Source organism: Dipodomys merriami, unplaced genomic scaffold (assembly GCF_024711535.1).
Source record: "Dipodomys merriami isolate MVZ:Mamm:240054 unplaced genomic scaffold, mDipMer1.0.p SCAF_3, whole genome shotgun sequence".
Classification (NCBI taxonomy): Eukaryota; Metazoa; Chordata; class Mammalia; order Rodentia; family Heteromyidae; genus Dipodomys; species Dipodomys merriami.
The window spans coordinates 1,650,878-1,677,079 of record NW_027204492.1 but is presented as its reverse complement, the minus strand read 5'-3'; the positions used below and the strand labels follow the sequence as shown (position 1 = coordinate 1,677,079).

At 59.1% G+C, this 26,202-nt stretch overlaps 2 protein-coding genes across 6 annotated transcripts; both read left to right on the top strand.

The window, feature by feature from the left end:
- Positions 1-648: 648 nt before the first annotated feature.
- Positions 649-17,933, top strand: Plxnb3 (plexin B3). Of its 4 annotated transcripts, none has more exons than XM_070039512.1 (37): positions 673-723; positions 948-1,131; positions 2,024-2,136; positions 3,701-4,730; positions 5,113-5,292; positions 5,958-6,086; positions 6,179-6,279; positions 6,711-6,840; positions 7,011-7,167; positions 7,255-7,363; positions 7,447-7,561; positions 7,679-7,804; positions 7,886-7,999; positions 8,254-8,347; positions 8,488-8,657; positions 8,929-9,080; positions 9,812-9,917; positions 10,684-10,814; positions 11,349-11,525; positions 11,899-12,094; positions 12,242-12,481; positions 12,572-12,733; positions 12,828-12,979; positions 13,109-13,209; positions 13,291-13,514; positions 13,675-13,853; positions 14,248-14,314; positions 14,707-15,034; positions 15,153-15,256; positions 15,354-15,447; positions 15,813-15,991; positions 16,145-16,293; positions 16,618-16,765; positions 16,928-16,992; positions 17,067-17,142; positions 17,293-17,367; positions 17,577-17,933. In XM_070039512.1, the coding sequence occupies exons 4-37, from the start codon at positions 3,711-3,713 to the stop codon at positions 17,679-17,681; spliced, it is 5,655 nt and encodes a 1,884-aa protein (XP_069895613.1). In that variant the 5' UTR covers positions 673-723; positions 948-1,131; positions 2,024-2,136; positions 3,701-3,710; the 3' UTR covers positions 17,682-17,933. The 4 variants fall into 4 exon arrangements, with proteins under 4 accessions (XP_069895611.1, XP_069895613.1, XP_069895610.1 ...); XM_070039509.1 differs by having other exon boundaries at positions 16,133-16,293; XM_070039510.1 differs by lacking the exon at positions 948-1,131 and having other exon boundaries at positions 649-723; positions 16,133-16,293.
- Positions 17,934-21,284: 3,351 nt separating this feature from the next.
- Positions 21,285-26,173, top strand: Srpk3 (SRSF protein kinase 3). Of its 2 annotated transcripts, none has more exons than XM_070039503.1 (15): positions 21,285-21,374; positions 21,449-21,579; positions 21,762-21,870; positions 21,992-22,079; positions 22,350-22,437; positions 22,953-23,059; positions 23,130-23,295; positions 23,394-23,419; positions 23,833-23,962; positions 24,048-24,287; positions 24,376-24,476; positions 25,306-25,413; positions 25,491-25,560; positions 25,641-25,733; positions 25,823-26,173. In XM_070039503.1, the coding sequence occupies exons 1-15, from the start codon at positions 21,316-21,318 to the stop codon at positions 26,005-26,007; spliced, it is 1,701 nt and encodes a 566-aa protein (XP_069895604.1). In that variant the 5' UTR covers positions 21,285-21,315; the 3' UTR covers positions 26,008-26,173. The 2 variants fall into 2 exon arrangements, with proteins under 2 accessions (XP_069895604.1, XP_069895603.1); XM_070039502.1 differs by having other exon boundaries at positions 23,830-23,962.
- Positions 26,174-26,202: the final 29 nt, after the last annotated feature.

Here is a 26,202-nt window from a genome sequence, read left to right as displayed (position 1 = left end):
CTCAGATGTCAGCCTCCTCAGTAGCTAGGATTACAGGCATGAACCACTGGTGCCCAGCCCACTGCAGGTTACAACCCACTCTCTACAGACAGCTTCATGCTCTGGTCATGAGGGAGATTCCCAGAGTTTCCTAAGCACAGTGTGAGCGTGTCTCTTATGTCCCCTCCTGTCCCAGACCTGACACCTTTACAGGTCGAGGCTGTATGGCCAGATGTATAAGTGCAGGGATTCTGCGGTTGATTCTAAGCCTTGTCCTTTACTAGCTGCAAAACTCTGCGCAAGTTTCCCAACTTCCCATGCCTTCCTTCCCTACCCAGTTTGCCACCTGTAACCTGGGGAGAAAAAACCCACACCTTGCCCTGCATCACAAGAACTGCATCCGGGTAATATCCACCGAAGGATATGAGCAAGCAAGCATGCTGTGGAAAGTTAAGGAATGCCCACACGCCCAACTGATAGAAAGGTACTGCCTGTTCTCACTTGCCGCAGCCAGGTGCCTGTAAACCAACCCTCTGCAGCACTTACCAAGACCAGCAAAGGGCAGCAGCGTCCTGCCCTGCGCCCTGGGAAAAGGGGCGGGCCACAAGGGGCTGGGCTCCTGGGCCAGGCCGTCTGGGATGCGTTGGGCTGGGGCAATTGCATTGTGGGGAGGGAGGCTGGGGCTCCAGCGAGACACACTCCACACCTCCAGGTACTCCTAAGGCCTGCAAGGGGCCCGCTCAGGTAGGCAAGAGCAATGGGTATGGGATTCACTGGGCTGGGGGAGAAGCCAGAACCTGGGTATACGTAGCTTCCACTAGCTGCAGCCCGGCAGAAGCCATGAGGCACTAGCCCAACCCCTTCGGAAGCCCAGGGCCATACTATCCCCGAGTGGAGTGGCACTGGAACTAGCAGATAAAGAATAGCGCTTCTGTCGTTTCCCCCCTCCTGCCCCACCCCCCAAATAGGAGAGCTGGCACTAGCCAGGAGAAGCTACAGGATGGGGAGACGTCCTGCCTGCCTCCCCTCCCCCACAGCCACCTAACCGGCTGGGCCAGGTGGCACAGTCACCTTCTGCCCAGCTCTGGCTGCTACCAAACTATGGAGGAGGCAGGGACCCCAACCGTGAGTCCAGACACCAGCGGCCCCAAGGTACTCTGTAAGGGTGGCAGTAAGCCAGGCTCCCACTCCCCTCTCTGTCTCCTGCACGGAGGGCATCTCTGTCCATCCTAGGAGGGGCTTTTCCTGGGGGGGGGGAGCGGACAGCCAGCACCAGTGCATGTCTGAAGCTGGGGTTTCATTCTGGTGTCTGGGCCCCTTCTTGGGCTCAGCTTCCCCCCGCCCTTTACCATGCAATATCCTCCAGCAACTTTCCCCACTACCATGCGGTACCTGGCACAAGTTTTGCCAGTCTCCAGGGGACAGGGCTGGATGGAGACAGTCCTCTTCCAGGCCGGGGGGGGGGGGGGGAGGTATCCTCTGCACGGGGCTGCCTTTGTCGCTGCCGCCTCTGCCCCAGCCTGGACAAAGGCAGGCATTGAGGGCCAGGACTGGCACTTGAGCCAGGCACCAAGGCTACTGAGGCCGAGGATGGTATGCAGGGGCTCAGTGCCCCTGGCTCTACAGTGGAGGCTCTGAGGTCCACCCCGTGCCCTTCATGGGGACCCGGGGTAACTCAGGGAGGGGCACCCGGGGCTGGCACCAGAGCTGTGGGCCGGATAGGAAGGAAACTCTGCCCCCTTTGTCTTCAGATCCCAGGGGGGTGTCTGCCTGGAGGTGGGGAGCATCAGGGAGCCCCCTGGCCAGAACAGCCTGCCCAAGTGGGGGTAAGAGCACCAGATAGTGGGTCCATGGCCTGGGCCTCCGGACAGAGGGGACATTGTTGGGGTGGAGGCAGGGCTGCCTTGGCCGGGACACTATTGACAAAGCTGCCAGCTGTGGTGGAGCCCGGTCGCCAGGCCCTTGCCCCCCATCCCCCACCTCCCCTTCCTCCCCCGGGGCCAGCATGAATGGGGCAAACCTCCACTATCTCCCTCCCACTCAGGACAATGCCCCCCACAGCCATCTTGTGCCGGTCACCACTGCCCTGGGGCAGCTGATCTGAGGAGACGGACCACACTGCCCAGGAGACACGACCGCTGTAACTCCTTAGTGGAGGTAAGTGCCTGGGCCTTGCATTCCCAAATATGTCTCTCGGAAGGGCAGGGTGGGGGGAAATAGCCTCAGGACAGGGCCTGGGACACTGGGCAGCCTTGGCATGGGGGGGGGGCAATGTCCTGTACCTCCCCAGATGGCAGCCTCATCTCTCCAGCCACACACACCACACACTGCCCCGATATAGTCAGGGTCAGGGGAAATGCCGGCCCGTGCCCTTGCTGCCTGTGTTCCTGAGATAAGGGACTCTGTGGCCTTCCTGAGTGGCGTGGAGAACTCCAGCTGACACATGCCCACACACTCAGCTGTGTAGACTTCAGCTTAATTTAGAGACAGCCACCAATTCCTGCTCCCTTCCCAGGGCCCTGCCTAGGGTCTCTTCTGTCTGTCACTGAAGCAGCCAGCCAGAGCAGATCTGCTTATGGCAGGGATTTCTGCCCAAAGCTGGAGGAAAGGCATGGCAGGAGCTGCACTTAGTGCCCCTCAGCGGAGGGTGTGGGACCCCACCCTTGCCCTCTAAATTCAGACTCAGTGTCCCCTCTAGTCACGCCCTGGGACTACCTCAGTTCAGTTTCCCATTCAGTCAGGCTGTCCTTCTCAAACTTTCTACATCAATACTCCCACACCAAGGCTCTTCTGATGCCAGGCCGCAACAGACCCTGACTGCTGGGGTCCATGGGGCTGGGGGGGGAGCTGTCCGCACCCCCTTGCATCCTGCTTTGCCTCCTAAATAGTGTGGCATCCTCTAGCTGGCTCCCAGCTCTCCCTTTGCCCCTGTGCTGGCCACCCCCAGTCAACGGCTGTCTGTGGCATGCCCTGGCCACCTTTTAATTGCTGTCTTGTTGGACATATATAACCATATAACCATCCCTGGTTATATTTTAGCTAGAGGCGAAGTCCTCCCTTGCTTCTCTCAAAGTTGATGGGGGTCTCTCTGTGCAGCTGAGACCATGAGTTTTCTCTCCCTGTCCCCTTCGCTATATATGGGTCCCCTGCCTGGCCACCAAAGAGCCTTGTTCCTCTTGTCCCCTCTCTTGTCTGAGTGGCTGAGTACAGGGCCATTCTGTGGCTGTGGTTTCCATTCACCTTGCTACTCCCATCTCCCCCCCCCCTTTGCTGGCCACCCTGTCATTCAGAGTCACGCTGGTCGCTGGTCGTACTCTTGTGACATTTCAGAATCTCCCCTCTCAGCCACATGCATATGAAGTAGAAGATGAAATAATTCTGTCGTTGTGTGTGCTCATGTGCCCGGGCACATGCATACCCTCGTCCCCACCCGTCTCTTTCTCTAACTCATGGACACTTCCTTTGTCCTTTTTTTTCTGTCCTTTTCTCTCTGGCTGCTTCTATCTGTGCTCTCTCTGTCTTTTTCTAGTTCCTTCTTTTAGCCTTCCTCCCCCTGCTCCTTCCCTGACTATGAACCTCTCTTCTTGGGTCTCCACACTGCTTTCCTTGGGATCCACCTCTGCCCTGGTTCAGTTCGCAGTCTCTCTGCCTTGGCCCCTTCTGCCCTGCTTGTGCCGGTGGGGGGTGTGGCCCTGGCCTCACGCTGCGGGCTCCCCCACAGAGCCCCTGTGATGGCGCGCTGGCCTCCCTGCTGCCTCCATCTCCTGCTGTTGCTGCTACCGTCCCTGTGTGGAGCCCATCGCTTCTCTGCACCCAACACCACGTTGAACCACTTGGCGCTGGCACCGGAGCGGGGCACACTGTACGTGGGGGCCGTGAACCGCCTCTTCCAGCTCAGCCCTGAGCTACAGATGGAGGCTGCGGCCATCACCGGCCCTGTCATCGACAGTCCTGACTGCCTGCCTTTCCGTGACCCAGCCGAGTGCCCACAGGCCCGGCTCACTGATAATGCCAACCAGCTCTTGCTGGTGAGCAGTAGGGCCCAGGAGCTGGTGGCTTGTGGGCAGGTAAGGCAAGGTGTATGCGAGAAGCGGCGCCTTGGGAATGTGACTGAGGTGCTGTACCAGGCCGAAGACCCTGGTGATGGGCAGTTTGTGGCTGCCAACACCCCAGGAGTGGCCACCGTGGGGCTGGTGGTGCCCTTGCCAGGCCAAGACCTCTTGCTGGTGGCCAGAGGCCTAGCCGGGAAGTTGTCGGCGGGCGTGCCACCGCTAACTGTACGCCAGCTGGCTGGGCCACAGGCCTTCTCCAGCGAGGGCTTGGGCCGCCTGGTGGTGGGCGACTTCTCAGACTACAACAACAGCTATGTAGGGGCTTTTGCTGATGGCCACTCTGCCTACTTCGTTTTCCGCCGCCGAGGGGCCCGGGCCCAGGCTGAGTACCGCTCCTATGTGGCCCGTGTCTGCCTGGGAGACGCCAACCTTTACTCCTACGTGGAAGTGCCCTTTGCCTGCCAGGGCCAAGGCCTCATCCAGGCTGCCTTCCTTGCCCCTGGCACCCTGTTAGGGGCATTTGCTGCAGGCCCGAAGGGGACCTCTGGGGCTCTGTGTGCGTTTCCCCTGGCCGCGCTGGATAGGAGCATAGAGGAGGCCCGGCGACTCTGCTACACGAGTGGCGGCCGGAGCTCCAGCGGCGTAGAAGAAGCCACCGTGGAGTATGGTGTCACATCACGTTGTGTCACCCTGCCCCCTGTGAGTAGCGAAGGGCTGACTCCCGAATTCCCAGCCAGGCTCCTGCCTCCCCTTTCTTGTCTTGCTTGCCCGTCCCTCTAAGCCCTCTCCTACTGTGGCGTGGGGCAGGGGTATGCTTTTGGCTAGAGAATGTCAACGGGGAGCCAACTCTGTCCCTGTCTCCTGCCTCAGCTTCATTCCATCTTTGTCCCATGAGGTCAGCTTGGCATGCTGCAGGCCTCCGGGACCCAGTCTTCTGGCCCCTCGCTCATAGTGCTCTGCTTCTAGGTCCTTCCCGGCTCCCTTCTCGCTTGGCTGCTTGGGTGGCCTCTGCCACCTGTCGTGGGACTAGGAGAGTGACTTATCTCTCCTGGGAGCTCATTCACCACTCATTGCTGTCTAGGACTCCCCGAAGTCATATCCCTGTGGTGATGAACATACCCCCAGCCCGATTTCTGGCCGCCGGCCCCTGGAGGCCCAACCTCTGCTCCAATTGGAGCAGCCCATCAGTGCCGTGGCAGCGCTCCACGCAGATGGGCACACAATAGCCTTCCTAGGGGACACCCAGGGCCAGCTACACAAGGTAAGAACCTGCCCAGTGGAGAAGAGGAACCTTAGGTGGTCACTACACTGCCAGGCTGGGTCCAGCTTTGCTGCCAGTCCAGATGCTTCTGTCGCCAATGGCTCAGGGAAGTTCCCCAGGACCCAGTCCCTCTCGGTCTGCATCCTGCTGGTGGGTGACATTGTGACAGGTGACATTGGGTGACACCTGAACTGCTTGTAGGGCCACATCCTGCGATTGTCTTCTCTGACTAATGGGAAGTAATGGTCAAGGTGGATAGGCATGAGTACCAGAGAGGCCTGGCCCCAGAAATCTGTCCTGGACAAACTCACCTCCTAGTAACTTGCTTATCTCTCTGGAGCCGCCCTCCTGCATGACAGAGTGGCCCTGGCATCCACGGACCTTCCTGAGGGTGTCCCTGCTGTTCCAGCAGTGTGGCTTCCTGGACAGTGCCTATAGCCCAGAGGGCACAGATGGGGAAAGTGACACAACCCGCATGGATGGCCTAGCCGGAAAGGGAGTGGCCGGGGGGAGGGAAAGTTACTTCCTGACACTCCTGACATTCCTGTTCAAGAGCCCCCACTAGGAGGCAAGCATGACCCCTGCATGCTGAGCTTCTGGCCCTCTGGAGAGCTGGCCTTGGCTTGGCAGAATGGCCGAAGCCCCGTCTTTGTGCCCCTGCCCAGGTCTTTCTCAACAGCTCTCAAGGCCAGGTGTATCACTCTCAACAAGTGGGGCCTCCGGGCTCAGCCATCAGCCCAGACCTACTGGTGGACAGTAGTGGTGGCCACCTGTATGTCCTGACTGCTCAACAGGTGAGAGCTGTCACAGGCATGGTGGAGGGGGAGCTCTACCAGGGCTGAGTCTCTTCGATAACTATCTAATCTCTCCCTTGCTGCCCGGACAGGTGGACCGGGTGCCGGTGGCAGCCTGCCCTCAGTTCCTGGACTGTGCTAGCTGCCTTCTTGCCCGGGACCCGTTGTGTGGCTGGTGCATCCTCCAGGGCAGGTGAGTGTGGAGCCCAAGCCCTGGCTTGGACTAACAGGTGTGTGGGCCGCAAGGCCAGCCGTGATTGCTTAGTAGACTCGGGGCGTCTCTGACTTCCTCCATCCTGCTCCAGCCTACTACGCCATGAATCTGGGCAGCACTCACTGCCTGCTTGTCCAGCCTGTTCATGTCTCGTTTCCAGAGCCCTGCCGCAGGCGCAGGCCTGTTCACTTCTCCAAGACCCTTATCCAACGGCCAGTGTCCCTTTGCCCATTTCAACAACTCCCCTCCAGCCAGGCTCTGTGCAGCGGCCCAGGCCAAGGCCGCCCCCTCTCATTCACCATCAAGGTCAAAGTCTATGCCTTGCGGGACATCCCCTCATCCCCCTGCTACCAGTCATCCGAGAAGCTTGGGACCCACACACAATGACTCAGTGGACCCCTGTCTGGCAGTTGTACCCGGAAAGGCCAGTGCAGACGGGCAGCTCAGCCCAACCAGTGGTTATGGAGCTATGAGGACAGTCGCTGTCTCCACATCCAGAACCTGCTGCCAGCCCACCATGCCCGCCAGGAGCAGGGCCAGGTAGACACCTGACCAGGCAGCACGGCTCCTGCCTGGGGGGTAGGAGGGATGACCCTCTCACTGCCTCTCGTCCAACTCCTCCCTCAAGGCCTCTGCTCCCGTTCCAGCATAGCTCTTCCCTTCACGCCACACCACTCTGCTCTGCTCTGTTTCCCTCTCCTGGATCCCAGGTGATCTTGTTTGTCCCCCGGCTGCCCAACCTGGCTGCGGATGAATACTTCCATTGTGCCTTTGGGGACCATGACAGTCTGGCTCATGTAGAAGGGCCCCGCGTGACCTGTGTCACCCCTCCACAAGACCAAGTGCCACTTAACCCTCCAGGCACAGGTGAGGGGGTGTTCCGGGTTGTCGTCCAAGGCTGGAACTGATGTGGGCAGGAGCCACTTGACCTCTGGTACCACTGTCCCCTACCAGACCATGTCACTGTGCCCCTGGCTCTGATGTTTGAGGATGTGACTGTGGCTGCCACCAACTTCTCCTTCTATGACTGCAGCGCTGTCCAGGCCTTGGAGGTGGCCGCCCCGTGAGTTTCTGGGCCTGGTTCCTGGTGGGTAGGGGTGGGAACCTCACACAGCTCCCAGACTGAGCGGATTCCTGCCCCTGCAGGTGCCGCACCTGTGTGGGCAGCTTCTGGCGGTGCCATTGGTGCCCTCAGAGCAACCACTGCACACATGGAGAGCACTGCCCCGAGGGCGAGAGGACAGTGTACAGTGCCCAGGAGGTGGGTGTGCCAACCTGCAGGTCTCCCTTCACCCCCTCGGCCTCTCATGGCCACCCCTGTAGGCTAGAAGAGCAGGCCCTTGGTTTTTCGAAGGGCTAAAGGCTCTCGTTTCCCCAGGTGGACATCCAGGTGCGTGGCCCAGGGGCTTGTCCCCAGATTGAAGGCCTAGCAGGTCCCCACTTGGTGCCCGTGGGCTGGGAGAGCCATTTGGCCCTGCGTGTTCGGAATCTCCACTATTTCCGAGTGAGTAGCAGGAAGGCAGGGGCTCCAAAATGGACAGAGGGGACGGCGTCCAGGGGACTGACCTTGCGCCTCTCCCCCCAGGGCCTGCCTGCCTACAACTGCTGGCTGGAGATGCCCCAAGAACTGAAGCGGGTACCAGCCTCCCTAGAGAACACAGCTGGAGACGCAGGCCTCATTCACTGCCAGGCCCAGCAGGTGTGGGGGCGGGGGCTGCCCTCTCAGCTTCCCTACCACTGGATGCTTTCACCAGCCCTCCGGGTCCCCACTTTTCTCAGTCCCTCTTCATCCTGCTCTTCCCAAGCCATGGGTGTGTGTCAGGAACATGGCACCCTGAGCTCCCAGTCGGCTGGGAGATGTAGGGGCCAATCGCACTCATTCCAGGGGCGCGGTGTCCCAGAGGAGGTGGGAGACGCAGATGCCCAGAGCCCCATCCTGCCCTCTTCCCACAGTTCCACTTGTCTCTGTCCCGGCGGGAGCTCCCAGTGCCTGTCTACGTCACTTGGGGTGAGGTCCAACGTCTGGACAATGCTCAAGCGATTCATGGTGAGCCCCTACCAGACCATGTCACTTTGCCCCTGGCTCTGATGTTTGAGGATGTGACTGTGGCGGTGAGCAGTGAGGGTGGCAGAGGCAGGGAGGACAGCGTGAGGGTGGTGTCTCAGCCTGCTGCTTCACTCTCCTAGTGACCCTGTACGACTGCACCGTGGGCCACCCTGACTGCAGCCACTGCCAGGCAGCCAATAGGAGCCTGGGCTGCCTGTGGTGCAGCGATGGCCAGCCTGCCTGTCGCTATGGCCCGCTCTGCCCACCAGGGTCCGTGGAGCCCGTGTGTCCCACACCCAGCATTGATGCGGTGAGCTCCCTGCCTGCAAGGCTGAAGACAGGAGACTGGAGGCGAGGCGGGGGGTGAGGGGGGGTGCTCACTCCCCAGCCACTACCCTGTGCTCTAGCCTCCTCCTTCTTCCCTAGTCCCCCACTGCTCATCACTCCCCCCTGCCTCCCTCCTCTCCCCCTCCCCAGCCCTTAGCAGCTTGCTTCAGCCATAGTCTGACTGGCTGTGCACTCTTGCTGTCAAGTGATGTGCGCATTTAGGGAAACCCATCTGCCATCCTTCCCTGCTATAGATTGAGCCCTTGACCGGCCCCCCAGAGGGTGGCTTGGCCCTCACCATCCTGGGCTCCAACCTGGGCCGGGATTTTACCGATGTGCAGGATGCTGTGAGTGTGGCTGGCCAGCCCTGCAGTCCGGACCCCTTTCTCTACCGCACCTCCACCCGGTGAGGCACCTGGGCGGGAGTGGGTGGGTGGGGCTGCTGCTCCAAGTAGACCCTCTGAAACTGGCCAGCCCAAGCCGGGCACCGGTGGTGCGGGCCTGTCATCCTAGCTACTCAGAAGACTGAGATCTGAGAATCACAGTTAGAAACCAGCCTGGGCAGGAAAGTCCATAAGACCTTTTTTGGTGGTCGCCGTGGTAGTGGTGGTGATGGGGCTTGAACTCTGGGCCTGGGCACTGTCCTTCAGCTCTTCAGCTCAAGGCAAGCGCTCTAACACTTGAGCCACAGCGCCACTTCCAGTCCCCTTGGTGGTTCATTGGAGATAAGAGTTTCCCGGACTTTCTGCACAGGCTGGCTTTGAACTGCGATCCTCAGATCTCAGCCTCCTGAGTAGCTAGGATGACAGGCGTGAGCCACTGGTGCCCAGCACCATTAATTTTTTTTTTTTTTTAAAGCTGGAAGTGGAGCTGTGGCTCAAGTGGTAGAGTGCTAGCCTTGAGCAAAAAAGTGTCCAGGCCCTGAGTTCAAGCCCAGAACTGACACCACAAACAAAGAAAGGAAGAAACTGGCCACCCAGAGAGAAAGGAAGCTTGTAGCCGAGACATGTGGGGCCCTGGGTCAGAGCACAAAAGGAAAACAAGCATGGGAGGGAGAGGAGCAGGCTCCAGGCAGCAGCTGGCAGGCTGCCCAGCCTCTCCAGGGCCCTGAGCAGCTACCGGGCCTTGGCTTCACAGGATTGTGTGTGTGACATCTCCTGCTCCCAATGGCACCTCTGGGCCAGTCCAAGTGGCCATTAAGAGTCGGCCCCCTGGCGTCTCCACCCAGCACTTCACCTATCAGGTCAGTGCGTTCCCTGGAGCAGTCCTGACGTAGACGATGATGGGAGGGAAGGAGGGCATTTGGATGGTGGGAAGCAGGGTGGTGGGGTTACCTAGTGAGGATATCAAACTGGCTCCAAGGCCGTAACATGGAAGTGGGAAACCACATGATGTCGGTGAAGAGCAGCTAGGGCAAGTGGCAGGCTGGCAAGGACACTGCCACTGGCAGCTGTCCAAGAGGGAGGTGGATGGCAGCAGGCAGCCAGCACAGCAGGCAGCCAGGCCAGTCTGGGCTCAGCGCTGTCAGGACTTGTTGAAGGCCTAGTTGCCTGAAGGAGCAGGGACGGGGTGTGGGGGGAGGAGGGGAGTGCCCCTGTGTGGCAGTCTATGCCCTGGGTGCATAGTATGCCGTTGCTGGAGTGGGAAGCCCAGGATAGGAGAGGAAGCAGGAAGGGGTAGGTTAGGACCAGGAGTTCTGTTTGTCAGCGGCAGTACCCCCATGGGCAGGTGGATCTCAGTGTTCAGTGCCCAGGTCTTTTGAGTGTACAAGCCATCCCATGGGAGAGAAACTGGTAGTGACCCAAGAGCCCTCCTTGTATGGCAGTAGCAGACAGGGGAGAAGCTGGCCAGTGTGGGGTTGCAGAAGGAGGGCACAGTGCTTCTGGAAGGAGGCCCTGACCGTTGAGAAACCCTAAGAGGCAGGCTTGTGCCTTACAGCTCTAGGGCCTTGGGAATAGGTAGCATAAGGCCGAGCCATCATCCTAACCTCAGTCTGCCCTGTTCTCCAGGACCCCATCCTGCTGAGCCTGAGTCCTCGCTGGGGCCCCCAGGCAGGGGGTACCCAGCTCACTATCCATGGGCAGCACCTCCAGACAGGAGGCAATATCAGCACCTTTGTGGGTGGCCAGCCCTGCCCCATGTGAGTATCCAGCCCTGCTGCCCACTAACGCACAGGGGCTGACAGCCTCTAGCAAGCCTGGCTGCTGGCAAGTAGAGGCACTTGCAGCAGGCTTTAGTGTCACTTCTGCTGCAGTGGAGACAGTGGATCCAAGAATTCCATCTACCTAGCTACTCCGGAGGAGGCTGAGATCAGAGGATCATGGTTAGATGCCAGCCCAGGCAGAAAAGTCCATGCGTTTCTCCAATTAACTACCAAAAGGTAGAAGTGGAGCTGTGGCTCAAATGGTAGAGCACCATCCGCAAATGAAAAGGCTAAGGGACAGTGCCTGGGCTCCGGGTTCAAGCCCCACTATTGGCACAACAGATGAATAGACAGACAGACAGACAGACAGACAGAGTCATCAAATTGCAAGAGAAGTGGTACTATGCCCACCTCCAGCAATCTCTGTCCTTGTTGAAAAAGGCAAGTGGGGCTTTCATAGGTGACCGGGCCAGGGCTAGGTTGGAAAGCAGTAATGAGAGCCTAAGGTGAGAAACCTCCTTTACTCTGCAGCCTGGAACCTGTATGTCCAGAGGCCATTGTGTGCCGCACCCTGCCCCAGGCCATGCCAGGAGAAGCTGTGGTCCTTGTGGTTTTTGGCCATGCCGAACGCAAGCTGCTTACCAGTCCCTTTCGCTACATGGCCAACCCTCAGCTTGTGGCAGCGGAACCCAGTGTCAGCTTCCGCGGGTGAGCAGCCTGGCCAGCCCACAAGCAGCCTGTACGCTGAGTCAGAGGGAAAATGGGAGCTGGGCACCAGTGGCTCACACTCTAATCCGAGCTACTGAGGAGGCTAAGATCTAATGATCACGGTTTGAAGCCAGCCTGGGCAGGAAAGTTTGTGAGATTCTTGTCTGCAATAAACTACCAAAAGGCCAGAATTGGAGCTCTGGCTCAAGTGGTAGAGTGCTAGCCTTGAGCAAAAGCAGCTCAGGGATAGTGCCCAGGCCCTGAGTTCAAGCCCCAGGATAGGCACAAATATAAACAAACAAACAATAGGTGAGTTGGGGCTGGACCAGGCTGCCCTGTACCCTTGTACCTCTCTGACTTCCATCCGGCATAGGGGTGGGCGGCTGATCCGCGTCAGGGGTACAGGCCTGGATGTGGTGTGGCGTCCCTTGTTATCTGTGTGGCTGGAAGCTGGGACGGAGGACAAGACTTTGGAGGCCCAGCCCCAGGAACTGAACTCAAGGAGGAGCTGCGGTGCCCCTGCTGCAGACCCTCATGCCTGTATTCAGCTTGAGGGGGGCTTGTTGCAAGTAGGTGTCCCCACCCCAGCAGGTGGTAGGGCTGAGCCGGGGACACGGTCTGTGAGGGAGGCGGGCCCAGCTACCAAGGCATCAGGGGGTGCAGAGGAGCGCCAGGGTAACTGCAGGGCCACCCCACCCTGTGTCCCCCCCCCCCAGTGCTCCACAGTCTGTTCGGTCAACTCGTCCAGCCTCCTCCTGTGCCGCAGCCCTGCAGTGCCAGACGGGGCATACCCGAAGCGGGTCTTCTTTGCCCTAGACAATGTGCATGTGGACTTCGCCAGTGCCAATGGGGGCCAGGCTTTCCTGTACCAGCCCAATCCCCGTCTGGCACCTCTGAGCCGCGAGGGGCTTGCCCGCCCCTACCGCCTCAAGCCAGGCCACGTCTTGGATGTAGAGGTAAGCTCACTGCCAATAGGCCTACCAGGGGACTGGCAGCTCGTTGGGGGGGGGGGGTCACCAGGCTCAGGCTCCTGGTATATACCTCAGGGGGAGGGCCTCAACCTGGGCATCAGCAAGGAGGAGGTGAGGGTGCACATCGGTGATGGCGAGTGCCTGGTGAAGACGCTCACGCTCACCCACCTGTACTGCGAGCCACCCCCACGTGCCCCGCAACCCACCAACAGCTCCAGCGCCCTGCCGCAGTTCGTGGTGAGTGTACCCTACCCACCCCACCCCCCCCCACACACACACCAGAGCTACGCCCAGCACGGCGGGCTGGAGCTCAGGAGCCCTTCCCATCCAGGTGCAGATGGGCAATGTCCGCCTGGCCCTGGGCCCTGTTCAGTACGAGGCAGAGCCCGCAATATCCGCCTTCCCCGTGGAGGCACAGGTGGGCCTGGGCATGGGTGCTGCCGTGCTCACCACCGCCGTGCTGCTCCTGACCCTCATGTACAGGTGAGCGCTGTTCCAGCTCAGGGTGGGATGCTTGGGCAGATTTCCTTCTTTGTGACTGACAGGAGCTCCCCCAGCCCAGCCAATCAGGCTGCTCTGGGCCCGTGGCTGACACCTGGCCTCTGCGTGCAGGCACAAGAGCAAGCAGGCCCTGCGGGACTACCAGAAAGTTCTAGTGCAGCTGGAGAACTTGGAGACTGGGGTGGGCGACCAGTGCCGCAAAGAGTTCACAGGTACGGTGCTTGGCGCGAGGGTGAGCGTGCCGAGGGCCCCACGAGGCCTGGGCCCACAGCGTGCGGGTGCCTTGCCTGCAGACCTCATGACCGAGATGACGGACCTCAGCAGTGACCTGGAGGCCAGCGGGATCCCCTTCCTGGACTACCACACCTACGCTGAGCGCGCCTTCTTCCCCGGCCACGGTGGCTGTCCCCTGCAGCCCGAGTTGCAGGGGTGTGGGGAGGAGGCCCGTCGAGCCACCGTGTGCCAGGGCCTCACCCAGCTCTCCAACCTGCTCAACAGCAAGCTCTTCCTCCTCACAGTGAGAACCACGTGGGCACTCAAGGGCGGGGTGGGCAGCAGGGAGCCTCATCTGGCAGCGAGGTGGGTCTGGGGGTGGGTCAGACAGGGCAAGATGCATGACCAGCTCGGGGGAGGCTGGGGGGGAGGGGTCCTGAAGTGAATGCCGGCTCCCTGCCTAGCTCATCCACACCCTGGAGGAGCAGCCCAGCTTCTCCCAGAGGGATCGCTGCCACGTGGCTTCGCTGCTGTCTCTGGCACTGCACGGCAAGCTGGAGTACTTGACCGACATCATGAGGACCTTGCTTAGTGACCTGGCGGCCCATTACATCCACAAGAACCCCAAACTTATGCTGCGCAGGTTGGCCTTGATGTAGACATGGCGGCAGGGGCAGGGGCCCCACACTGGCCTGTCTTTACCTGGGTTCTGCCCCTGGGGTGGTAGACCAGGAGCCCTGGGAACAGGGTTAAAAAGGGAGCTGAAGGTGGATTCCAGGGGCTCACACCTGTAATCCTAGGTAGTCAGAAGGCTGAGATCTGAAGATCGTGGTTCAAAGCCAGACTGGGCAGGAAGGTCCGTGAGACTCTTATCTCTAGTAATCACCAAAAAGCCAGAGTGGGGCTGTGGCTCAAGCAGTAGAACATTGGCCTCAAGCTGAAGAGCTGAGGGACAGCACCCAAGCCCAGAGTTCAAGAAAAGGGGGGGGGGAGGTTGAAGATCATCTTTACCAGAGACCTGGGCTTCCTCCCCACAGGACGGAGACCATGGTGGAGAAGCTGCTCACCAACTGGCTGTCCATCTGTCTCTATGCCTTCCTGAGGGTAAGGGGCACTATCCAGCCTGTGCCATCAGCCCTTGCCGGTACCCTTCTGCTGTCACACACTTGGGAGCTGCTGCCTGCCTGTGGCCTCTCTGGCCTGTGCCCAAATTCTCCTGGGGCCTCTGGCTGGGTCCTGAGACCTTTCTCCCTGCTCAGCAGATCCACTATGAAGCTGAGCAAAAGAGGGCTGGAATGGGAAGGCTCCAGACTCGTTCCCTAGCTGGATGTGGGTCAGAGGTCAGAAGGGCTTGAGGCCCCAGTCCAGAGGCTTGCAAGAACTGTTGTCCTTTCCTTCCTTCCTGTAGGCTGTTCCTCCCACTCCCATCATGCTCTGCTGTGCCTTGCCAGGCACAATGCCCTGTAGTCAATACCTGTCCCTCTTGATGGTTGCAGGAGGTGGCTGGCGAGCCCCTGTACATGCTTTTCCGAGCCATAAAGTACCAGGTGGACAAGGGCCCTGTGGACGCCGTGACAGGCAAGGCGAAACGGACGCTGAATGACAGCCACCTGCTGCGGGAGGACGTGGAGTTCCAGCCCCTGACGCTCATGGTGCTGGTGGGCCCAGGGGCTGGCGGGGGGGCAGGCAGCGGCGAAGTGCAGCGAGTGCCAGCCCGGGTGCTCGACACAGACACCATCACCCAAGTTAAGGAGAAGGTGTTGGACCAAGTCTACAAGGGCACCCCTTTCTCCCAGAGGCCTTCAGTGCAGGCCCTAGACCTTGGTGAGAGCGCCAACCCTCCCCTCCCTGCCCTCCCCCTCCCCTGTCCACATCCTGCCCTCTCCCATTTAGTTTTACCAGTGGGAACAGACTATGCCAATGTGCTTCCCTCGGTCCTCAGAGTGGCGCTCAGGCCTGGCTGGCCACCTGACCCTCTCCGATGAGGACTTGACCTCAGTGACTCAAAACCACTGGAAGAGACTCAACACCCTGCAGCATTACAAGGTGCTGGGTGGATGGCGTTGGAGTGGGGTGACTGGGGCGTAGGGCCTGCTTCAGAGCCAGTGAAGGGCCCAAATCCTGCTCCTCTATCTGCTCCCAGGTCCCAGACGGAGCAACTGTAGGGCTCATCCCACAGCTACACAATGGCGGCGCTGTGTCCCAGAGCCTGGCCCAGAGCTGCCCTTCTGGAGAGAGTGAGTCTCATGGCCCAGATATGCCCAAGTGCTGAGAGTGCCATCAGGGCCCGGGGGGGGGGGGGGCTAGGCTAGATTCCCCACAGACCAAGGATGAGCCAGTCAGGCCGTCGGACCCACGTGGGTCACCCACCCCAACTTGCCAGCAGGGCCAGCCAAAGCTATAGGCCAAACCGAGGTAGAGAAGTTTCAAACCCATGGGATGTCAGGTTGGGCAAACTCCCTCGACATGACCCTCCTCCCCTCATTGCTCTCTACCCTGCCCACCCCTCTGGGAGGGTGGGCGGCACATCCTAAGCCACTGGCACAGGTTGGGGACAGGAACCAAGGACTGAGGCCATGCTTCCATCCCCTCCCTGCCCCAGACATCCCCATGCTAGAAGATGCAGAAGAGGACGGCCTACGGCTGTGGCACCTAGTGAAAGCCGCTGAGGAGCCGGAAGGGGCCAAAGCCAGGCGCAGCAGTCTACGGGAGCGGGAGCGGGAACGGGCTCGGGCCAAGGCCATTCCAGAAATCTACCTCACCCGTCTATTGTCCATGAAGGTCAGTGTGGCTGGCGGGGGGGGGGGGGAGGGAGGGGGGGAGGGAGGAAGGGGGTGATGGAGTTGGGGGCGCAGTGTGGTCCTGGGTGACTGGCCACGTCCCACTCTGCCTTCCACATGACCCTCATCCCCTGCCCTGCAGGGCACCCTGCAGAAGTTCGTGGACGACACCTTCCAGGCCATCCTCAGCGTGAACCGGCCAGTGCCCATCGCCATCAAGTACCTGTTTGACTTCCTGGATGAGCTGGCCGAGAAGCATGGCATCGAGGACCCTGAGACCCTGCACATCTGGAAGACAAACAGGTAGCTTTCCCACGCTCGCCACGTGCATGGCCCCCCCCTCCCCAGTCACAGAGGGACAAGGGCATTTCTAGGGCACGAAACCCAGCTTTGAAGCTTCCACCCTGGGTATGTGCACTGACCTCCCCTGCCAGCCTGAGCGCATAGGGGAGTTGATGGTGCAGGTCACTGGGTCATGAGAACAAAGCATGGGCCTCGGCTGTCCCCGTCCCAGCTCTAGCACCTACGCACCCTGTAAAGAGAGCGAGGCTGGAGAAGCTGAGGATGGGGTGGGGGTGGGGACAGGAACGAGCCACGCCTCATCTCCACCCTCCACGTGGTCCCTAGCCTGTTGCTGCGGTTCTGGGTGAGCACGCTGAGGAACCCACAGCTCATCTTTGATGTGCGAGTGCCTGACAATGTGGACGCCATCTTGGCTGTCATCGCGCAGACCTTCATTGATTCCTGCACAGTCTCAGAACATAAAGTGGGCCGGGTGAGGACCGAGCCAGTGGTGCTGGAGGAGAACAAGGAGAAAAAGCTTGTGGGGGAACCCCCAGGGCCTCTGTGCAGAGTGGGGGTGGGCGGTGACAGGATGGCATCATGGGGCTAGCAGGTGGGGACGCTGGTCACCTTGTGCCTCCTTTACCTGGAGCAGGATTCCCCGGTGAATAAACTGCTCTACGCCCGGGAGATCCCTCGCTACAAGCAGATGGTGGAGAAGTAGGTGTGAGAAGCATCAGGGCTGGGGGGGGCGGGGCTGAGGTGCCCTCCCCTAACTCTTCCGGCTCCTCTAGATACTATGCAGACATTCGCCAGAGCTCTCCCGCCAGCTACCAGGAGATGAACTCTGTTCTGGCTGAGCTCTCAGGGGTGAGATGTAGCCCAGGGTGTGCAGCCCTCTATACTTAATGGGGAGACTGACAGGACGGGGGGAGGGGGAGTGGGGGGGGGGGGAAAGGGCTTGCGGCTTGAGGCCCAGCTAGGTAGATCCTCACAGCCCCCTCCCCATGTTGTCGCCAGAACTACACCTCTGCCTCTCACTGTCTGGAGACTCTGCAGGAACTCTACAACCACATCCATAGGTATTATGACCAGGTGAGGCCCAGGACACGCTGGAGGGGTGGGTAAGGCACTTGGAATAAGGAAAGCCAAGGTAGAGGCCTCAGAACTTCCCTAGGGGTGGCCCAACCCAGGCAGAGAGAAAGGAAGGTTCCAGCCTGGGCGGGACCGGCCTGTTGGGGAATGGCCTTCTGGGGAAGATCGAGGCAGTACTGGATGGCCCTGGGCCTCTACTGCATTGGCAGATCATTAGTGCCCTAGAAGAGGACCCTGTGGCCCAGAAGATGCAGCTGGCCTGCCGCCTACAGCAAATTGCTGCCCTGGTAGAGAACAAAGTGACTGACTTGTGAGTTTGGCTCACAGCAGCGTGGAGACTACTAGCAAGCAGGACCCAGCACTGGCAGTGTCTCATGACCCTGGGGCCCTGCCAGTGACCAAGGAGGGGCTGGCAAAGCCTGGGTGTGATATGGTGCCCGCCAACTACCATTCCCCCGCTTATTTCTAATTTATACCAATCCTTACCCCCCTCTCCCACTGTATTTATTTGCTTGCTGGAGAATCACATCTGGGAATAAAACACAAATGCATCTTTTTAGAAAAAAGCTCAATCTGTAGTCCCTGCCTTCCCCTGCAAGATTCAACTTGAAAGCCTGCGCAAAGCCCTGGGTTTGATCTCCACTAATATGAGACAGAGAGAGACAGAGACAGAGACAGAGAGAGACAGGGAGAGACAGAGAGAGAAACAAAAAAAAACCCCAAAGAGTAAAAACATTTTCTTTTTTTTTTTTTTGTCGGTTGTGGGGCTTGAACTCCGGGCCTAGGCGGTGTCCCTCAGCTCTTCAGCTCAAAGCGAGCACTCTACCACTTGAGCCACAGCACAACTTCCGGTTTTCTGGTGGTTTATTGGAGATAAGAGTCTCACGGTCTTTCCTGCCCTGTCTGACTTTGAACCGCAATCCTCAGATCTCAGCCTTCTGAGTAGTTAGGATTACAGGCATGAGCCACCGGTACCTGGCTTAAAAAAATATTTTTTTTTGGGGGGGGGGGGGAGGGTCCGGTCGTGTGGCCTGAACTCTGGGCCTGGGCGCTGTCCCTCAGCTCTTCAGCTCAAGGCTAGCGCTCTACCACTTGAGCCACAGCGCCACGTCAGGCTTTTTTTCTTTTTGCTTATGTGGTGCTGAGGAATCGAACCCAGGGCCTCATGCATGCAAGGCAAGCGCTCTACCACTGAGCCACCTTCCCAGCCCCATGGCTTAAAATATTTTTTAAGGAAGAAAAAAAGAAAAATGACAAGGGAAAAAGATGGGTATTGGAGTGCCCTTAACCATCTGGCTGTGATCTGCTGCCCAAAGGGAACGAGGTCAAAGCCTCTCTCCAGTCTTTACCCTGTTCCCTCCTCTCTGGACCACCCTGCACAGGAAAGCTGTCCCCCCTACCTATGCCTGCCCCACCCCTACATACATACAGCTCTTTTCTGGCCCAGGACACTGTGTGAGTCTTCCACCTTGAGATAAGCACTGTCACTGCCACACTCTTCCATTCCAACTTCCCCAGCGGGTCATGATTGGCCTCCTAGCTCTACTCTTGACCCTCTATTTCCTTCTAGAACCACCTATAATAAGCTTTTGTTTTGTTTTGTTTTGGTCCATCGTGGGGCTTGAACTCTGGGCCTGGGCGCTGTCCCTCAGCTCTTCAGCTCAAGGTGAGCGCTCTACCACTTGAGCCACAGCAACACTTCTGGTTTTCCAGTGGTTAATTGGACATAAGAGTCTAACAGACTTTCCTGCCGGGGCTGGCTTTGAACCATGATCCTCAGATCTCAGCCTCCTGAGTAGTTAGGATTACAGGCGCGAGCCACCGGAACCCGGCCAGCATAAGCATTCTAAAGAACAAAAGTGGGGGCTGGGAACGTGGCTCAGTGGTAGAGCGCTTGCCTTGCATGCATGAGGCCCTGGGTTCCATTCCTCAGCACCACATAAGCAGAAAGAGCTGGAAGTGGTGCTGTGGCTTGAGTGGTTGAGCGCTAGCCTTGAGCTGAAGAGCTGAGGGACAGCGCCCAGGCCCAGAGCTCAGGACCCACTACTGAAAAAAAAACAAAAACAAAAACAAGAAGAGCAAAAGTGGTTGTCAATCTCACTGGAGCCCCCACTGGCACCCACAGACTCAGGCAGGGCCCCTCTGCTGGTGTCCCCTAGCTCCCAACCATGTTATGGCATTGACAACCTGTAGAAGTTTCTAGCATGCCCTACCTGTGGGCCTCAGCCCTTGCTGTGTGGTGCACTGCCCAATTCCTCCTGGTCTTTCAAGATGCAGCCCTCGCCCAGCTCACAGGCAGTGGCTGTTGGCTGTTTGTTCCCCAGGGTGGAAATGACAGAGTAGCCCACAGTGAGCACCTGCAAGCATTCATGGGGACAGTAAACAAAGCGCGTGCGGCCAGCCCTGGAACTGAGGGAAGGCCATGCAGGTCACCGTGACAGAGATCTGAGTTACCACAGCTCTCAATTCCCTCTGGCTCCGGCTCAGCCAGAGGAGCCCTAACGACACCCATATTCAAGGAGAGCTGGGATCCTTCTTGTCTTAGATGCCTGCAGACCATGGGAAAACTGGGAACAGAGCAACGAATAAACAGGGAACATGATTCCCATGGGCTCCGGGAGTACTCTCACATGAACTAAGGGATGTCCAAGAATGCTTGGAAAGTTTTGTGCCCAAGAGTATGAGGTGGGGTTCAAGCTGGATGCCGATGGCTCAAACCTATAATCCTAGCTACTCAGGAGGCTGAGACCTGAGGATCATGATTCAAAGCCAGCTCAAGCAGAAGTCTGTGAGACCTTTTTTTTTTTGTTTCCATTCCTGGGACTTGAACTCAGGGTCTGGGCACTGTCCCTGAGCTTCTTTTTGCTCAAGGCTAGCCAGTCTACCACGTAAGCCACAGCACCACTACTGGCTTTTCCTGTATATGTGGTTCTGAGGAATGGAACCCAGGGCTTCATGCATGGTAGACAAGCACTCTACCACTAAGCCACATTCCCAGCCTTGTCTCTGAGACTTTTAAGTCCAATGAAGCATCTAAAAGCCAGAAGGGGAACTGTGGCTCAGGATCAGCACACACACAAAAAGTGAGGCTCAAGCCAGGAGCCAGTAGCTCACACCTGTAATCCTAGCTACTCAGGAGGCTGAGATCTGAGGATCGAGGTTCAAGGCCAGCCTAGGCAGGAAAGTCCGTGAAGCTTTTTTTTTTTTTTTTTTTTTTGGTCTGGGCGTGGGGCCTGAACTCTGGGCCTGGGTGCTGTCCCTCAGCTCTTCAGCTCAAGGCGCGCGCTCTACACTTGAGCCACAGCATCACTTCTGGCTTTTTTTTCCTGCTTATGTGGTGCTGAGGAATTGAACCCAGGGCCTCATGCAAGGCAAGCGCTCTACCACGGAGCCACCTTCCCAGCCCTCCGTGAAGCCCTAAACTCCAATAAACCACCAGAAAACCGGAAGTGGCACTGTGGCTCAAGTGGTAGAGCGCTAGCCTTGAGCTGAAGAGCTGAGGGACAGCGCCCAGGCCCAGAGTTCAAGCCCCACGACCGACCAAAAAGAAAAAAAAGTGAGGCTTAAGGACAGGGCCACCATGTTAACACTCTTCCCCACCACCGTCAGCCCTAGAGGACAAGCACTCCGGATTGCAGATTGTTTAGTCCTCTTCTAGGTGGCCCTCTTAGCCTGCAGATTGAGTCACTGCCACAACCACCTCTGTTCCTGCGGTAGGGTAGGGGCAAAGCCAAGGGGCTCAGCCTGGGGGGGGGGCAGGTTCTCCCGGGCCACCAATATGCACTGCCCCTCCCTCCCTGCACCGCATACCTTGCCCACAGCTGAGCAGCTGGGATTCTATTTATAAAGTCGAGTGAGATCAGCAGCAGAGGCTATAAATGCACAGGCCACTGCAGGGCCCCACAGGAGCAGCCGCCTAGGGTGCCGGAGCGGCGGGCCGAGGGCAGGATGAGCGCCAGCACAGGCGGTGGCGGTGGGGGGGACAGTGGTGACGGAAGCAGCAGCAGGTATGGCTCAGCCAGGCACCTGGGGTCCCTGGCACCTCATGCGCTCACTGCCTACCCTCCCTCCCTACCCACAGTTCGCAGACCTCCTATGGGCCCGGGTCCTCGGGCTCGGAACTAGCCCGGGCCACAGCACCCCCCCGGGTGTTGCAGGGGCTCTTGGGCTCAGATGATGAGGAACAGGAAGACCCCAAGGACTACTGCAAGGGTGAGGTCCCGTCTTGGGTGCGTGTGGCCAGATTACTACTGCAGGAAGTTCAGGTCAGCCCGGGAGGAGTAGGGGGGCTGGAGACCAGTCCAATGGGGGCCAGATGGCCAGAGGGACTGGGCTTCCCGGACAGACGGAGGAGGGCGATTTCCCCACTATTCTCTATTGGTTTCCTTCGGCAGGTGGCTACTACCCGGTGAAGATCGGGGATCTGTTCAATGGGCGGTACCACGTGGTGCGCAAGCTGGGCTGGGGCCACTTCTCCACTGTCTGGCTTTGTTGGGACATCCAGTGAGTGACTCGCACGAGTCCATTTGTGGCTTCCACTCACCCCTGGGCTTTGTGAAGACCACTCCCATGGCCGTGTGAGTGTAGCCAGGGACAGCAGCCAATGAGGGTCTCTGTATTGCAGGCGCAAGCGCTTTGTGGCCCTGAAAGTGGTGAAGAGCGCAGGGCATTACACGGAGACAGCTGTGGATGAGATCAAGCTCCTGAAATGTGTGAGACGCCTCCCCTGCCGCCCCAGGCTCCCCTGGGAATGGCCCAGGGCCTGGCAATGTGGGTACAGGGCCTGCTGGGGCTCCCAGAGGGGTGAGCTCCAGCGGGCCCCCCTGACGAGGAGAAAGAAGCCAGAGGGCTGGGAGTGGCTGAAGCTTTTCCTCAAGTGGGACCCAACTGCATGGGTGTAATGGGGACCAGAGCTGCTTCAGGAGAGCAGCTGGTGAGGAGCAGGTTGGAGCCACCTGCGGCCCCTGGGCTTTTTGTTCTAGGTGCGAGACAGTGATCCTAGTGACCCCAAAAGAGAGACCATTGTTCAGCTTATTGATGACTTCAGGATCTCGGGGGTTAATGGCGTTCGTATCCTTTACAGGATGAGCAAAATGGCGTGGCAGCGAACGAGCTGGTTTATGCCTTCTCAGGCGTTGGTGTCTCCGTTTGCTGCACGACAGGGGTTGTTGCTCACTGGAGCTAACAGTCTACAAAACAACCTCACCCTTTGGGGGCACTTGTGTTGAGGTGTTGAAGTGGGCATGGGATTCAGGTTGGTGGTTATGGCACATGTGGCTGAGTGCCCCCCAAATGTCAGAGGCTACTTCACAGGCCCTTTAGCATAACTGGGCAAAGACACTGGGCTGGTGTGAGCGGTTTCTGTCTAGGATGACCACAAAGTGTGCCAGTCCGACTGGCACGCCTGACGGTGGCAAGGACACTATAAATAATAATGACTGGGACAGCGGTGACCACCAGGATAGCGCAGGGCCTATCTCCTCTCCTCTGCACTGCCAGCGCCTCACTGTCCCTCCACAGCTGAGAGTGGGTAGGGCCTGGGTGGCGGACGGATGCCTGCTGCTGCCCTTCACTCACAGCCCCAGATGTGTGCATGGTGCTGGAGGTCCTGGGCCACCAGCTCCTCAAGTGGATCATCAAGTCCAACTACCAGGGGCTGCCCGTGGCCTGCGTCAAGAGTATTGTGAGGCAGGTAGGTGTGGCCTGGAGGGCGTGGCTTGGCACGAGCGTGACTAGGTGAGTTCATTCGTGGCTCTCCCCAGGTGCTGCACGGCCTGGACTACCTTCATACCAAGTGCAAGATCATTCACACAGACATCAAGCCCGAGAACATCCTGCTGTGCGTTGGCGATGCCTACATCAGGCGCCTGGCTGCCGAGGCCACTGAGTGGCAGCAATCAGGTGCCGCCCCGCTGTCCCGCTCCACAGGTAAGCAACAAACACTGTGAGCTGGGCTGGGCTGGGCTTCTGGGCCTCACTCTGCCTGAATCTTTTTCTCCCTCAATCCCCACATGTACCCCCTCCAGTCAGCACCGCCCCCCAGGAGGTCTTGGTAAGTGGTGGCACCCTTTTTTTCCCCATTTCCCTGAGTGGGCTGGACGCCATCTTGTCAGAGCTGATCTCCTCAGCCCACGTGTCGCGCCCCACCCCTGCGTGCCTGCAGTGGCGCTTCTAAAAGGCTGGATGACCCCATGAGAAAGATGCAGAGGGTCATGTGCTCCAAACTGCCCTTGCTGGCCCCTGAGCCCATCATGGCCTCCGTGGAAGGACACTGTGTCTCCCCCAAATGACTACTTCAGATTGCCTTAGCCTGGGGGGGGGGGAGGGTGGGAAATGGGGACAGGTCGGAGCTTTAAAGTACTAGAAAAACAAGAAGGGAGGCAGAGAGATACGTAGATTAAGTTAGGGGTTGAGACCAAGGGGAGCTCCGGGTTCCTGGCGGGGTGACCCTGACTTTGGCAGCAGACTGGTAAGCTGTCCAAAAACAAGAGGAAGAAGATGAGGCGCAAACGCAAACAGCAGAAGCGGCTGCTGGAGGAGCGGCTGCGGGATCTGCAGAGGCTGGAGGCCATGGAAGCCGCAGCCCAGGCCGAGGGTGAGGACCAGAGAGGGCGCTGGGCTGCACAGCACACACAGGCTGCCAGCCTCTGCTCATGCACGCTTCTTCCCCCTCTTCCCAGATTCTGGCTCAAGACTAGAGGGGGGCAGCGGCTCCACCTCATCTTCTGGCTGCCACCCGGGGGGTGTCAGGGCCGGCCCCTCCTCAGCCTCCTCTTCCCCTGCTCGTGGGGGCAACCGCAGCCTCAGCCCCAGCTCGCAGACCTCAGGCTTCTCGGGCTCGCTGTTCTCGCCAGCCTCCTGCTCCATCCTCTCAGGCTCATCGAACCAGCGGGAGACTGGGGGCCTCCTGTCGCCCAGCAGTAAGTGTGGCTGACAGTGGGCAGTGGACTGGCAGGGGCGGGAAGAGCTGGGCCAGTTCAGTTGCTTTCCCTCCTCTTCTCTTCTCAGCACCATTCGGCGCTTCGAACCTCCTGGTGAACCCCCTGGAGCCCCAAAACGCAGACAAGATCAAGATCAAGATCGCAGACCTGGGCAATGCCTGCTGGGTGGTATGCGTACCTTGGGGAAGCAGGCTGCTCCTGGGGAGCCCTGCCTGGGCCCACAGGGCACACACCCCATTGTATGGCATGAGGCTGGTGTGGCAGTTCCGGGCAGAACTGAGAACAACTTCCTGCCGCTATCCTGGGGCAGCAGGTTTCTGCCCAGTCGGCAAGACCCATGGCAAGGGGCAGGGGCGGCGCCAGGCTGCCTGGCCACTCCCCCTAGAATCTGTGGGTCTGTGAGAGCCAGGCACTGGTGGCTCACGCCTGTTATCCTAGCTGCTCAGGAGGCTGAGACCTGAGAATCATGGTTCAAAGCCAGCCAGGCAGGAAAGTCTATGACTCTTGTCTTCAATGCACCACCAGAAAACCGGAAGTGGCGCTGTGGCTCAAGCGGCAGAGCGCTCACCTTGAGCTGAAGAGCTGAGGGACAGCGCCCAGGCCCAGAGTTCAAGCCCCACGACCGACCAAAAAAAAAAAAAAAAAGTGGGCTGGGAAGGTGGCTCAGTGGTAGAGCGCTTGCCTTGCATGCCTGAGGCCCTGGGTTTGATTCCTCAGCACCACATAAGCAAAAAACAAAAAAAGCCGGAAGTGGTGCTGTGGCTCAAGTGGTAGAGCACTAGCCTTGAGCTGAAGAGCTGAGGGACAGCGCCCAGGCCCAGAGTTCAGGCCCCACGACCGGACCCAAAAAAAAAACAAAAAAAAAAAAAACAAAGAATTAGAGTGAGCCTCATAGAGCTGTCAGGTGCATGGAGCAGTGGGAGGGCGGGGAGGGAGGGCAGGGAGGCAGCGCCAATGTGGCCCAGGCTCCAGTCTCCAGGGGTCCCCTTGCCTTCAGCACAAGCACTTCACTGAGGACATTCAGACGCGGCAGTACCGGGCAGTGGAGGTGCTGATTGGTGCAGAGTACGGCCCCCCGGCTGACATCTGGAGCACGGCGTGCATGGTATGCCCTGCAATCCTGGATGCCCCCTCGCCCAGGGTGGCTTGTCTGCCAGAAGCCTCACCAACCCCTCTTTCTAGGCCTTCGAGCTAGCCACTGGCGACTATCTGTTCGAGCCTCACTCTGGAGAAGACTACAGTCGTGATGAGGGTAGGGGAGGCGGGCCTTGGGCTCAGCTCCACGGCCTGAAGCCCACAGGCCCAGCTCGCCAACCTCCTCTGTGCCCACAGACCACATCGCTCACATTGTGGAGCTTCTGGGAGCCATCCCTCCCGCCTTTGCCCTCTCAGGCCGCTACTCCCGCGAGTTCTTCAACCGCAGAGGTGGGGGCTGAGCGGGCTCAGGCCTGGGTGGGTCGGTGGGGGAGGGGGAGGAAACCTTCTGCTTCACTCTGAGGCTTCCTGGCCCCCAGGAGAGCTGCGGCACATCCACAACCTCAAGCACTGGGGCCTGTACGAGGTGCTCATGGAGAAGTACGAGTGGCCCCTGGAGCAGGCCACGCAGTTCAGCGCCTTCCTGCTGCCCATGATGGAATACATCCCGGAGAAGCGGGCCAGCGCTGCAGACTGCCTCCAGCACCCGTGGCTCAACCCCTAGCTTCATCACCGCCTCAGGAGCAGGCCGGGCGAGCTTTAGCCCCGGCTCAGTGCCTTCAAGGAAAGCAGAGCTTCCTTCACCTACCCTGCTAGATACTAGCTCCTTCCTACCCCAAGGCTGGGCAGACGGGGCCAGGCCCGCCGCGCAGCATCTGCCCACAATACACCTAGAGGGTTCTCTGAGAGGGAAAGAGTG